Here is a 15,437-nt window from a genome sequence, read left to right on the forward strand (position 1 = left end):
CAAGGGGAAATGTTTTATCCTGACAGACTGCTTTATAAACTTGGTTATTTATGCAGTTGTGAGGTTTATTTCAAATCTGACCCTGCTTACTTGTTGTTGTTTGTGTGTGTGGTTGAAGGTCTCACAGCCAGGTCTGTAATTTGTCTGAAGCCCTTCTATTATGAATATGCTTTATAGGGATGTTTAATCGAGTCCATTTACAGAAATTTAATTGGAGCTAAATAATTCAACCCAACCTAAGAGTATGAGGTACAGATGTGAAACACTGCTGGGACCAGCTCGGCCTCACCTCTTGGACGCCTCTTTTCTGCCATTTTTCTTCATTTTCCTCATTGGTGGAACCCCACAGATGACCTTTCATGGTCATAGTACTGAAAGGTACCAGTAATTAGACCATGGGCCTCCAAAGCAAGTTAGCATTTTTAAAAAAGTAAAAATAATTTCAGCTTTTCTTACCAGTAGTATTTTTGAGTCTCTGAGGTCATTCACAAATATAAAGTCTCATTTTACTCCGTGAGAAGGAGAAGAGAACATTGCTCTTCACCTTTCCAGGGTTCTGCCCTCCCCTGAGCCTCGCTGCCCTCTGCTCACTGCTTTCAGATCATTTGCAGTGGCAGGTGGCTTTATGCAAATCAGACTGATTATTTTTGGTCATAGTAAAAATCACCTTGCATTATGAGTGAGTTCTGGATTAGTGAAACTGACGTGTTTCTTTGAAAACTCATCCGGACCTAGAGGGCAAAACATCTTGTTTGACTGCTCTGCTCACCCATGAGGCTCCAGTCCCCACAGTCCTGTTAGCTCAGTGTCCTCTCCAAGGTCACTTCTCACTCTTAAATTTTGTAGGTCCACCATTCATAAAAAAAATTATTTCAGTGTCATTATTTATTAGTAAATGGGTAAGAACATCTGGAAATTTTGTATCTGTTTTAGGCAGAGGCCAGACATCAACATTCCTCAATGCATTCGAAATGATGAATTTGCAGAATTTTCTTTGGAAACCTTTATTGAAGTAATTCCTATAAGATTGGGCGCTTCTTTCTTTTCTCTTTTCCTCCTCTCCCCGACTCTAACCCTTGTCCATTGACAAACATAGTTCACCTTCTAGAATGGCTCTTACAAGATCACCAGGAGTTTTCTTGCCCCTGCTTTTCCTTCCTTCTCTTCCTTACCTAATTTCTTGAGACAGTGCGAAGTGAACAACCAGAAAATGAGAGAAAGCTCTGACCAATAAACCTTAAGCTATCAGTTGCATTCCTAATTCTCCCATGAAGGAGTGAGTTCTGTGACTCAAATGCCAACCTATTTCCTTTGCATACATGCCACAGCAAATACCCAGATCATTCCTGTCCATTTGCTAAATGGTCACAGAGGCACACTACATTCACATTCCCCAGTAGCAGTGCTTGAGTCTTTCAACCTTCTGCTTATCAGATCCCCTCTCTGTCTCTTACAGAAGTATAAGGATTAAAGGAGTAACAAATCAGTCCCCGTAGGGTACTTTGCAGGACAGATGTAAAGGGTCATCACCTGCTCCTTCTGACCTTTGCTCATTATCCCTGCATATGTATTGCTATGGCTAGCTAAAATCATGGGAGTTGGCTCATAATACCCCACATTGCTACAGTGTTCACTGTTCCAGGAACTGTTCTCCGTGCTTTGTGCATATAGTAATCCATTTGAAGATGAACCAACATACTTAGTGTTGATGATTTATGTTTTTCAGGTTGAAAATTGGTGTCCTCATTTACCTTGGAGAGCAAAAAATCCCTACGAAGAAGCTGATCATAATTCATTGGTAAATGATTTTGGAAAACTCTTCCTAGACTAGTGCATTTAGGTCAGATGCTAATTGATAGATGTGGAGTCTTTTAGAAATGCCAGCTGTAATCTGAAATGGTGTTCAACTGAAGAACTTCTCTCACTGTTCTGTGGGAGTCTGGGTGACCAAATCAGTCAACCAGTTTGCATAGATTTACTTACTAAGCAATTCTCCAAGGGTCCCTGAGTGATGGGTTAGTGATTAGAATAAGATCAGGTGCCAGATGGGGAGACCCTGGGTGATCTAATGAGGGGGATGGTTGTAAATAATGACCATATCTGTCACTGTGCTTTAATGCAGGCCTGTGGGTATTAATGATGTGGAAGCAATGTCAGCCTGCAGAGGTCAGGGTAGATTGCATAGAGAAGATGACATTGGAGCTGATTTAAAATGATGTGTTTTTGTGAGGTCAGGGAGAGAAGGATGTGATATCTCTGATATGTGGAAGTGAACACTTGATATTGTTGAACATGGCTTTGTGGCACAAGGCCAAAGAGTGCATGAGCTGGGTGGAAAATGAGATTTGAAAGGGAGAAATGGACCATGAACAATGGTACTACCTTGAAAGATCAGGCCTTTATTATTTAGACCAGGGATCAGCAAACTTTTTCTCAAAGAGACTGGATAGTAAATATTTTCATCCTTGCAAGCCATACAGTCTCTGTTGCAACTACACAGTTTTGCTATTTTAGGACAGAGTGGCCATTTGACAGCATATAAATCATGGGCTGTGGCTTTATGCCAATAAAACTTTATGCACAGAAACAGGTAGTGAAGAGCATTGGTTCTAGGGCCGTAGTTCGTTGACCTATTCTGTAGACCATGGAGTCCTTGGGATATTGTAAGTGTTTACAATGAACTCTGGCAACTGCTGAGAGATGGATTCAGCAAATTCGAGGTTTCCTATGAAAGAAATACTGGTATCATCAGGTTTCTCTGTTGTTCCATTCATGAGTTTTATCCAACTATATTATGTAGAATATGAGGGAAAATATTCTTCGTGTGTTTCAGTTTTTCTGGTATGAACTTCAAATTGTATTCAGCTCTGTTAGAGGAAAAAAACAGTATCCCTGACTTTTAAATTCCCTAGAAAATAATAAATTTTTATTGATTTGAGCTGGGATGAAACTCGGAGATGAGCATTTATTTCACCATTTAACTATGGACAGAAAGAGGCTCTTTGGCAGCCAACAGGATATTGATTAACCTGTTCAGGACTGACTATCCCACCAGTCTGCTGCCTTGCAACAGATCTGAGTGGCACAATAAATTTCAGCACAGAGAATTTCAAAGTACATCACACATATTCATTGTAAAAACTGAATTTTAACATAGCCCAGGGCTTTGCAGCGACGGTGCCGCCTTTCACAATTTCTAATTTTTTAATGATGTCCCTTATAACCGATCAGCAGTCAGGGGCCTTCACTTCAATTTGCAGTGCTGGGACCTACAAGTAAAAAGCTGTGCAGCAAAAGAAGGCTCACTTTCGAAGCGCCGAATTTAATTGACTATCTCTTTCAAGTTTTCAAATGTCACATCATGAAAATCATTATGCTTTCTGACTTTTTATCTTCTATTCATATTATTAAATTTCCATTTCTAGGCAGAAATTCGTACGGATTTTAATATTCTCTACAGTATGATGAAAAAGCATGAAGAATTCCGGTGGATGAGACTCAGGATCCGGCGAATGGCTGATGCGTGGATTCAAGCAATCAAGTCCCTGGCAGAAAAGCAAAATCTTGAAAAGAGAAAACGGAAGAAAGTGAGTTTCTTTTGAATTCACTTCAGTTAGATGCCAGTTTTCTTTTATAACTTGGTTTTGCTTGGAAACAAGACTAAGAGAAATGTCATGTCTCAAATGATCTTCCCTTAGAGCAGATCAGCTCAGCCTCTTGTATAGTCCTTTTTGGGGTTTTCTTTCCCACAATACTCTCATTTAGCAAAGACTAGCACAAAATTCTTGGATGAAGCTAAGCAAAATATCTGCCTGTCAGAATTTCCTATGAACCACCTACTGACTCTCTCAGGGTATCAGGAAATTCTCCTATTTCTTTATCTGAATCCAGCCTTTGAGAACTTTCTATGACATCATCATGAAACGTCACATTTTTGTTGTTTGGGCAACTGGTGAGTTCCACTGCTGTGCTGTTTCATTGGCATATGTTCCTGGAAGACAGAGCTATATCCCTGAGAGATGCTTGGAAACCTTCTAGAATGCCCCTGGGCTTAGAAGCTCTTATGCCTTTTTGGCTATAAAATAAGTAACATGACTTTGGATTAACTGTTCTGAGTTCAGAACTGAGCAAATTATGAATGGTTTGTTCCCACATCTAAAAAGAACTTCAAAATGAGTTTTGTATTCCTAACCTGACTAATTGAATATCTTTGAAAAAGAAAATACAGATTTACTTTGTAAGCCCCCCCCAAATCACAGTTTGATAGGTCAGTTTTGTTCGAATTCATTAAGATGGCAAGTTCCAGCATTCTGGCACCAGACAGTTGTGAATGGAAGAACAAATGGTCAGGTGCGGAAGGTGTGCTATAAAAAGAAATACAGAATGATTTTTTTGTTGTTTTGGTTTTTTGTTTGTTTCAATTTACTCTTTTTAGTTATACATAACATAGAGTCAATTTTGACATATTTATACAAACATGGAGTATATCTTATTCTAATTAGGATCCCAGTGTTGTGGATGTACACAATGTGAAGATTCACTGTGGTGCCTTCATATGTGTACATATGAAAGTTATGTCAGATTCATTCCAATGTCTTTACTAGTTCTATTCCCGTTTATCTAATCCACTGTACATCTGTTCTTCTTCTCCCCTCTCTTGTTGTATGTTAGTATCCACATGTCAGAGAGAACATTCAACTTTTGGGTTTTGGGTATTGGCTAATTTCACTTAGCATGATAGTGTCCATTTACTGGCAAATGTCACAAAGTCATTCTTTATGGCATGTAATATTCCATTGTGTATATATATACCACATTTCCTTTATCCTTTTATCTGTTGAATGACTCAGGTTGGTTCTGTGGTTCAGCTATTGTGAATTGAGCTTCAGTAAACATTGATCTGGCTGCGTCACTGTAGTAGCTGATTTTACAATCCTTTGGCTATATATTGAGAAGTGGTATAACTGGGTCAAATGATGGTTCCATTCCTAGTTTTTTGAGAAATCTCCACACTGCTTTCAAGAGTGTTTGCACCAATTTTCAGTCCCAATAGTGATGTACAAGTGTACCCTTTTCCCCACAGAAAGCTTAATACCAAATAAAACAAATAACCCAATCAATAATTGGGCAAAGGAACTGAACAGACACTTCTCAAAAGAAGAATACAAATGGTCAACAAATACATGAAAACAGGTTCAACATCTCTAGCAGTTAGAGAAATGCAAATCAAAACTACACTGATATTTTACCTCACTCCAGTCAGATTGGCAATTATCAAGAACACAGGTAACAATAAATGTTGGCGAGGATGTGGAGAAAAGGGTACACTCATACACTGCTGGTGGGACTGCACAATGCTTTTATGTAGTCCTGTGTAGCAATCCCCAGGACATACTGTGGGGTGAAGAAGAAAAGCGGAGAATAGTGTACATTATTTTTTGAAGAGAGAGGGAGTTTTTCACCTTTAAATGTAGATCTACACATACACACATGTGCAACATATACATAATGTGCATATGTTTATTGCTCAATTTGTTTTACAATAATACTGAATATATAGGAGATGGATGGGGTGGTGGTTGCACAATAGTGTGAATGTTCTTAATGCTGCTCAACTGTGAATATTAAAACAGTGAATTTGATATCATGCATAGTTCCTTTATTTTTACCACAATAAGAAACCAGTGGCTGATAGAGGGACTGTCAGAAGTAACAGGAATAGAAAGTAGACTTCTCTGAATATATCTTACTTTGTAGATTTGACACTGGAACCATTTTATGTAAGCGTGAAAATGTAATTACAAAAGAAACCACACCTAAAAAAATCATAAAATAATCAACTGACTATATATCCATTCAGTTTTGATACAGTACACAGAGAGAAAGATTATTCTCGATCCCTTTAGAACACGATAAATTGAACACACTGATGCACTGTCACAGAAGCCAAAAGGAACTGCAAAAATATTTTTAAACAATTTTTACAAATCATGTATTTGGGAGTAATGGTATTCTCATTCTGAATTCATTCTGAATGTTGGGACACTGTAATCGACTATGTTGGTGTCTTTGAGAGGTGGGTTTTCATTGTAAGAGACAGGAAATAACGTGTAAGGTGAATAATATTATGTAAAAATATTACAATTCTGTGTTTGATTTGGAAATATCAGTAAGAACTTATGATTTGTTTTATCTTAGTGGACAAATATATTTCCGAGTTAGGGCCACTGAAAAGTCCTCCAAACAGTGATTAACTAGAGTCTCTTAAGCCCTAGACTTTGATCTCTAAATGCTGTTTCCACTAGGTGGTATAAGAGGTTCTTGGGAAAATGGCTTATTAAGTTCTGAGACAGAAATTGTAAAGGATGAGCTTAGAACATCTTATCATACCCAAGAGCAGAGCAGCTAATTTGAATAGCCTCTCACTCGCCAATGTGGGACAGTTTGATAGTAGAATAATGACCAGAATTTCTCGAAACAAATTAAATATGCTTATGTCCATGATTTTATCATATTTTAAAAATGAAACCTCATGGATCAGAATTTGAGTAGGCTAAATTAACAGACTTGTATTCTAAAAGCAGGTAAGTAAAGAGCAAGAATCAAGTATTCACTAGACTCTATGCAAGCTGTACTTCATGGTGACCAAATAGTTAATGGGAGGTAGTTTGTCTTTATACAAACATTCTAGCTAATAAATGAAGGAACGACTTTGTAACACTATTTTGTAGTCCAAATTTATTAATGGTCTAGTTAGTAATTGTCCATGGCTACTAACATCCCCAAACAGAGACTGAGATATAGTTCCCACCAATGGAAGTGCACAGAGACACCTGTGAACTAGTATTGCCAATAATAATAATAATAATAATAATAATAATAATAAATTGAACCTGAATTTCATCTGACCTGAAGATCTAACTACTCCTTTACCATAAATACAAGGGAAAGAATAATCTATTATACAATATTTTGGGATTGTAATAAGTAAAATCCAGAATATGAGAGACTATTGAAAATACAACCCAGTGTCTTTGGTGAGTAAATTATAATACTCCCCTCCCCTGCCAAAAAAAAAAAAAAGTACTAGGGAATTGTAGAGATGAGAGGAGACAATGAGAGCACGTGTACTTTGGCTTCTGAATCACACAACCACAGTTAACGAAGGGTCAGTTGGGAAAGTATAAACTTTAACTGGATGTTGGATGATATCAAGGAATTATTAGCTTGTTTGAAAACGCAGTGATGTTTTAACTGTTGTTTTAAATGGTTTGTTTCATTTAGAGTTACATACTGAAATGTTTACTGACAGAAGAAGATGTCTAGAATTTGCTTCAAGATTATCTAGAAGGGATTGGAAGAAAAGAGGTGTAGACTAAGATCTATCCTGAAGTGATAATGTCGAAGCTACGTGGCTGAGCGTATTGGGTCGACTCTGTAGTCATGCCAACTTTTCTGGGTGTTTGAAATTTTCCACAGTTAAAAGGTTAAAAATATCCCAGATATGGGGACAAAAAGCCCAATGTTGTTAAAAGATACTCTCTTGTCCTGAGTAACTTTCCTTAAATTTTGACTTTACAAACGTGTCCATTTTTAAAAGCAGAAAAGTCATCCAGACCTATACTCACAGCCATATCACAGGATAGTGATGGTTTTATTTTTCTAAAACAATGAAAAATTATTTCTTTCCTTTCTTTGTACCTTTTAGAAAAAATGGCACACCCACACTGAGATCTCACAGGACATGACTTTGGAACTGGTTGGTGGCTCTGGGGTGTGTTTCTGTGGACTTTTTTCTTGGTTCAGTGCAAATCGGCATGTGCCTCTGTTTTTCAGGTCCTTGTTCACCTGGGACTCCTGACCAAGGAATCTGGATTTAAGATCGCGGAGACGGCATTCAGTGGTGGCCCTCTTGGTGAATTAGTTCAGTGGAGTGATTTAATTACATCTCTGTACTTACTGGGCCATGACATTCGGATTTCAGCCTCACTGGCTGAGCTCAAGGAGTAAGGAGATTACTTTTCAATTTTAAAATCAGAATACAAAAAAGAAATTGTAAACTCGTAAAGCCCTCTATTAGTGTGTAATTTCTTGTGGAGGAAAATGAAAGTGATAATTCACTAAACAGGAGATAAGAAGATTATTTTCAGGAGCTAAATACATACACTGTGAGAAGGATAATATGTTTTCATTGTAGCTGTAGGCTCCTGAGGCTTCATAAATGAATGCTGGAAAATTCAAACTAAGGAGCTTATTCTTTGCTATTACAGGTGCTTCCAACATCTGCAGCACAAAACATTATTGACTTTCCTAATTCCCTGTCTCTTGCTGAAATTCATACCATTCCCTACTCAGCGTCAAGCTTTCTAAATCTTAAAACAGGGCAGGTTCCTGTTTATAATTTAATTTGCATGAAATGAATTTCCTGAAAGCCTCAAACCAATCCTTTTTCAATTAGCCAACTTTCAACTCAGTCTGTTAACTCTTCCTGAGTCTTCTCTTTCACTGAAATTTGCATCTAGCTCTAAGCCTCTCTTAACACCTTCTAGATTGACACAGCTGGCCATGAAGGGACCCTCAGACCCCCTCAATCTTGGATAACTGCCTCTAGAGACTTTCCTACCCAGCAGCCAACCTTCACTTTGCTAATGTCAAGTAATTCCAAGAAGAAACACCTGTGGTGAACATTCTAGACATTTGAAGGTGTTCCCACTTTATTGAGCAGGACATTGACACCCAGGGAGGTCACTTGTATTAGATTCGAGATCCACACCTGTTATATTGAGATAAAAGCAATAATATGAGTTATATCATATCAGCTATCATTTGTTAGTTATTTCCAGATGCCTGGTGCTGTGATAAAAGTTTAATTACAACATTCATATCAACATTTACAACAGCCATAATGTTGATGATGACTGTTAACCACTCACCTTTGTGGACCCCTAACGGTGTGCCAGGGACTCATCACTGTGTGTCTTACTTGTCTAGCCCTTCACACCAGAAAATAGGCGTTGTTACTACCCGCTTTTTAAAAATGAGGAAACTGAGGTTCAAACCAGAAATGAGTTCTGAGGTTCCAGGGACAACACATGGCTGAGCCAGGATCTGGGCTCTGTGTCTCTCTGACTTCAAAGCCAGCGCCCTTACCCACAGGACTCCTTCAGAGCTGTGCAAACCTAGGCCTCTGAGCCCCTCCTCATCTCTCCTGTTTCCTCGGCAGGCTCCTCGTCTTGCCTTCTCCCTGCTTGCTTTAAAACACATCGGGTGCTCAAGCTATAAAGTGGATGTGTTCATGGACTTCACAGCCACTCATTCTGTCCCTTCTGTGGGCTGGTTTTTGGTACTGGGCCTACAGAGATGACCAGTGTGTGGTTAAGCAGCTGCCAGTCTTTTGATAATTACAACTAATACATCAAATAATAATTACAATAATTACTGTTCTATTAGTGCTAATTGAAGTGTTGATGCTAGAAGGTAAGCACAGGGCATGCAGAAAACTATGACTGTTTTTCACCAGTGTATTCATGCTTGGTCCCTAGCACACAGTGGGTGCCTGTGCAGCTATTGAAGGAGCGAGAGAGCCAGTGAGTGGATGGGTGGTTGAACAAATGGAGTGCTGTGGAAGTACGAGAGACGAGAGCTACCAGGGAGCTCAGGAAAGGCAGAGTAAGAATTTCTCAGGCAGAGACTTCCTTGATGGTCAAGGGAGAGTCTGTAGTTATCTTTATGCTCATTGGGGTCAAGGTTAGATGGGTCTTAGTTAAGAGGATAATTGTGAAGCCTACCTAGAACAGTAGTTCCCAAATCTGCCTGCACATTAGAATCACCTAGGGATATTTATTTTTTATAATTTTAAATTTTGGGGATGTTTTACCTTTTTTTGCCACTGTGACCAAAAGACTTGATATGAAAAATTTTAGAGGAAAAGTTTATTTTGGGGTCACAGTTGACTCCTTTGCTTTGGGCCAGAGGTGAGGCAGAACACCATGGTGAAAGGGCATGGCAGAGGAAAGCAGCCCAGGACTTCACACCGGGAAGCAAAGAGAGTGACAGAGAGAGAAGCCCTCACCACAGAATATAAACCGTAACTGCACACCCCATTGACCCACCTCCTCCAGCCATACCCTATCTGCTTGTAGTCAACACCCAGTTAATCCATACCAGAAGATTAATGCACTGACTAGGTTAAGGATCTCATAACCCAATCATTTCACCTCTAAGCGTTCTTGCATTGTCTCACACATGAGATCTGGGGGACACTACATCTAAACCATAACAGGGGATCTCTTTAAAATCCATTCTCAGGCTAATTCAGTCACAACTTTTGTGGGTAGGACACAACCAGGTAATTGCATTGTACAGTTTTAAAGAACTGAACATAGTGAGGATGGGGGTGGCAAACCATGGCTCTGCAGGCTTAGTCCTTTGCATGTTTTTGTAACATTTCAGGGGAGCCCAAACACAACCACTGTTAGGAATCATTTGGCTGCTTTAATCCTACAGTGAATAATTTTTTATTGGTTCTTTTTATTTATACATGACAGTAGAATCCATTTTGATATGATTATACAAGCGTGGGATTCACTGTGGTGTATTCATATGTGTACACAGGAAAGTTATTTCAGATTCTTTCCTTTTCCTATTCCCCTCCCTTCCCTTCATTCCCATTTGTCTAGCCCACTAAATTTCTATTCTTCCTCTTTCCACCCTTATTGTGTGTTTGCTTCCACATGTCCGTGAAAACATTTGACCTATGGTTTTTTAGGATTGGCTTATTTCCCTTAGCATGATGTCTCCATCCATCCATTTATGGGCAAATGTCATAAAGTAATTCTTCTTAATGACTGATTAATACTCCATTTTGCATATGTACCACCTTTTCTTCATCCATTCATCTTTCAAAGGGCATCTAGATTGGCTCTATAGCTTAGCTATTGTGAATTGAGCTGCTATAGACATTGATGTGGCTGTGTTACGTAGTATGGTGATTTTGAATCCTTTGGATATATACTAAGGAGTAGGATACTTGGGTCAAATGGTGGTTCTATCCTAGTTTTTGGAGGAGTCTCCATATCTGTTTTCCAGAGTGGTTGCACTACTTCACAGTTGCAGCAATGTATGAGTGTACCTTTCCCCTCGTACCCCACCAATGTTTATTGTTACTTGTATTCTTGATAATTGCCATTCTGACTGGAGTGAGATGAAATCTCAGTGTAGTTATAATTTTAATTTCTCTAATTGCTGGAGATGTTGGACATTTTTTCATGTATTTGTTGACCGATCATATTTCCTCTTCTGTGAAGTATCTGTTCTGTTCCTTTACCCCTTTATTGACTGGGTTATTTGTTAGCTTCGGTGTTTAGTTTTTTGAGTTCTTTATATATCCTGAAGATTAATGTTATTTCTCAGATGCAGGTGGCAAAGATTTTCCCCCATTCTGTAGGCTCTCTCTCCATGTTCATGATTGTTTCCTTTGCTGTGAAGGAGTTTTTTAGTTTGATACCATCCCATTTATTGATTTTTGATTTTACTTCTTGTGCTTTAGGAGTCTTGTTAAGAAAGTCAGTTCCTGAGCCAGTGGAGTGTTGGGTCTACATTTTCTTCTCTAGTACGTGCAGTGTTTCTGGTCTAATTTTTAGGTCTTTGATCCACTTTGAGTTGAGTTTTGTGCAGGGTGAGAGACAGGAGTATATGGATTTCCAGTTTTCCTGGCACCATCTGTTGAAGAGTTGAAGAGGCTATCTTGTCTGGAATGTATGTTTTGGGCACCTTTGTCTGCTATGAGGTGATTGTATTTTTATTCAGTGAATAATTGAATAATTGTGGCAGAGAATGAATGTCCTGCAAAGATGAAAGTATTTATTATGTGACCCTTTACTAAAAAAAAGTTTTCCAACTCTTAGGATGCAAAATTGATTATAGAAAACCTGGCTTTTTCAGAAATCCACAGAAGAGGGAGCAGGGTGCCTAGAGCAGCAGGGAACTGTAGAGCAGAACCTGTGTGTGACTCTTGTCCTTTGAAGTAGGATTTTCATAAAGTGGTAAAGGATTACTGTGTGGTGTGAGCAGGGCTCAAGGGGCAGTGACAACTGTTTTCTGAATAAATGGCAGGAAGTTTCATATTCATTCCTGCATGGGAAGTTGGTGTTCCAATGGAGTACTTAGTCATTCCCTGGAGCAAGGGTGGCTTTGTATGGTGGGGGGGAGGGTGGGCAGGTGGGTGAAAAGAAACTTAATGAAAAAGTCTAAGTCATGATGTGAGTTCTGTAATGCAGTCTGGTTAGGAGAAAACAATAGAGAACAGGGCAAGTACTAGTACTGTAGTGGCCAAACACTGACAATGTTTAGAGAAAGGACTGGTAAGTAAGCATCTTTCAGTCCTTTTTTTCTGGTGGGTGATGTAAGGAAGATTCAGAAAGGTTAAGTAATTTGTCTGAAGTCTCGTAACTGCTGTACAGTGAGATGTAGTCAGACCTGTGTCTGCCTTGATTTCAAAGGCTGTTTGCTTTTGTAAGAGGCAGAATTGGAGCTCTGGTGGCCCTTGAGGGGTAGGGAAGTATTGAAATAGGTTACTAGTTTGGAAGAGCCATGCCATCATCTCTACTAAGAACTTTTGGGATGGTATTTGCCAAATTTAATATCTCTCTCTTCTGTCCTTTTCCAGAATTATGAAGAAGGTAGTAGGGAACCGATCTGGCTGCCCTACTGTAGGAGACAGAATCGTCGAGCTCATTTACATTGATATTGTAGGACTCGCTCAGTTCAAGAAAACCCTAGGACCATCCTGGGTTCATTACCAGTAAGTGGTACATACTGTTCTTACTTAAGTTTTTAGTGTGTTTTACCTCTAACAAGGATTTCATGGTTTCAGTAGAAAAAGATGATTAAATATTATCTTTTGAACTGTATGGTATGTGTTTCTTATTCCTAATTGAAATTCAGACTGTGAGTTCCAGAAGTGACTTTCTCCCCCCAAGGGCTATTAATTATTTTCATTGATGTCCTGAAAAGAAAAAAACAAGTGTTCATCCTCCTTCATACCTTCCCTAATACCTAGCATTCCTTGCTCAGTGTGACTACGGCAGTCTCATCTGTTAATCAAATAAGGATTTTGATCAAATATGAATAATGTCATTTCTTGTGGTCCTGAAGTTTGAGATGATAACTTATTTCTTTTGCCTTTCCCCTCATTGGCATTCTTATCATTCTCAGGAGGGAAAACCAAATGCCTTGTATAATTACTGAGGACTTGAACTTTTAACATAAGCCTGTGCTTAGTGTGGCCAAGGCACGTGAGTGCTCCAAGGAAGTGTTTATTATTCAATAGACCATCTCAATGTTTCCCTGGGTGTGGGTTTGGGACCATAATTTAGTATTCAAAATAATTTTACCTGGTCTACAAACATGACAGTAAATAACATTAAATATATAATGAGATTTGTTATTTTTTCAATTTTCTCTCAGTCTAAGAGGTGTAGTTTGAGGCTATTATCTCCAACTCTTCTTTTAGCACTTGCATGTATTTTTAACAAAGTGCAAGTAGCTCTGCATACCAGCTTTAAGCAGGAAAAAGCAACTGTTTTGAATTTAGTACTATTTTTTTTTTTTTCAGTGCTAAAGATGGAACCCGGGGCCTTGTGCATGCTAGGCAAGTGCTCTACCACTGAGCTACATCCCCAGTCCCTAGGAATGCTTTTTTAAGGAAGTGTTTTTGTTATCTCCTATTGCCATTGATACTGGCTTTTATTTATGATCCGTAAAGGTTTCCTTTAAAATATTCTAAAATGTGACTAAATTTAAATAAAGATCACATTATATTCAATAGCATAAATGGTAGGTAAATCTGGGTGGGAATCAAGAAGGCTAGGTAAATGCTGTACCAATGATAGTGAACGCTGACATGCAGTTTGAACCAGTTTCCTAAGAAAATACTCTGAAGATCTTTCATTTAGTACAAGATGGAAATCTCTCTGTTTCTTTTCCATTGCTCTTGGGTAGAGAGATATTTTGATGTGAGCTTCCAACTTAACCAAATAAATGAATTTGAATGAATTTCAACTGAACTCAATCTCTTTCAGGGTAGTTAAGTTATAACTTGAATCTTCAAGGTGATGTCAGATTGGAAGTCCTGTAGAAGTCATACAGAAACCCAACTGAAAATACTATGAATTGTCTCAAAAATATGGAGGGGAGAGATAGAGATAACTGTAGTCCATAAAATATCCTTGAAATTTACATTATTTTTCAGCAGCCATGATTTTCTCATTAGGCAGTGATATACTCTTAGGAAAGGAATTGATGGAATATAGACTACTCTTTTCATTTCCTATGGATGTAGTCTCATAAGAAGAGAAAACTCAAAACTTTGTTTGAATTGGGATAGCATTCTGCCTTTTATATCATGTTTTTCCTGTTTTGAAGTCATCATGAATCACGGGCCGTCACATTTGTTCTCAGTTATGTGGAAATAACCATCTTTCTTCTCAGTTAATAAGCCACGAAGTGAACACTTTTTTTTTTTTTTTTTTTTTTTTAAGCTATGACCTTGAAGAAAGAAAGGCAGGGCTGTTATTTTCTAGCATTTTGTGAATGGCAGACATCTGGAAAAATGGGTAATGAAAACTCGGTAACTGGGACCTCCCAGAACTTTCTTCCCTTACCATCAAGAAGGGCTGTTTGCTAGAAAAGTATTCTCAGTGGTGGTGTTTAGGTCAATTAAGAAGGGTGATGCTGTTATTAAAATGGTGGCCATTGCTTGGTATTTGGTTCTTGTTGGTTGAACAGGCACCATCTCAGGGGTTATGGAAGAGTGTAATGCTCATTTGCCTTCCTTTAATAACTGGTCTGCGTGAGCAATATGAGCCAACTGAAGGTCTGTTAGTGCTTTAGCCCTGCAGACTTTCTGGTGTGACAGGGCAAAGATCCCATCAAAATGCCAAGTGGGTTTTCTAGGAAGTTTCTTACCCGTTCTTTCCCCTTTCAAATTAGAAGTTGTCAGGGCTGTCTGTATTCATTTTGGTTGATGGAAGAAGGTATGAATTACATTACATGTAATGTTATCATCTGACCTTCCAATTGGGAATAAGCCCTTTAAGCCTGTTGATCTTGGGAGAATACTTGTAAATTCTATCCAATTAACACGAGGACCTAAGAAATTCAATCAAACATTTATTAATCCATTAAGTCCCAAGTCTTCAGTTTTGAATTTCAAGGAAATCGACACAGGTACATCAAAATAGGTTTGAAATCATAACCTAGAGCTTATTATATAATTTATTAATGTTAATGGTATCAATAATAATGAATATTGTCACTAATCATTCATCTATTTTCTTAAGAATAGAACTCTAAAAATAAATATTTAATTCAGAATTACCGTAAGTGGTATATTTGTTGCTCAATTTAAGTTTTTCAGGTGTTCCATAAGTGAAACA

At 38.4% G+C, this 15,437-nt stretch overlaps 1 protein-coding gene across 7 annotated transcripts in view; it reads left to right on the plus strand.

Annotated features, from left to right (window-relative positions):
• Mgat5 (alpha-1,6-mannosylglycoprotein 6-beta-N-acetylglucosaminyltransferase) overlaps positions 1-15,437 on the plus strand; it is a 321,612-nt gene that overhangs the window by 198,098 nt on the left and 108,077 nt on the right. For all 7 annotated transcript variants that reach the window (XM_047544029.1, XM_047544030.1, XM_047544028.1 and 4 more), the window contains 4 exons: positions 1,727-1,798; positions 3,426-3,587; positions 7,837-8,006; positions 12,668-12,802. In XM_047544029.1, the coding sequence (XP_047399985.1) occupies positions 1,727-1,798; positions 3,426-3,587; positions 7,837-8,006; positions 12,668-12,802 (539 nt within the window). The remainder of the gene's footprint in view (positions 1-1,726; positions 1,799-3,425; positions 3,588-7,836; positions 8,007-12,667; positions 12,803-15,437) is intronic.

The sequence above is a fragment of the Sciurus carolinensis genome, chromosome 3 (assembly GCF_902686445.1).
Source record: "Sciurus carolinensis chromosome 3, mSciCar1.2, whole genome shotgun sequence".
In the NCBI taxonomy this organism is placed as follows: domain Eukaryota; kingdom Metazoa; phylum Chordata; class Mammalia; order Rodentia; family Sciuridae; genus Sciurus; species Sciurus carolinensis.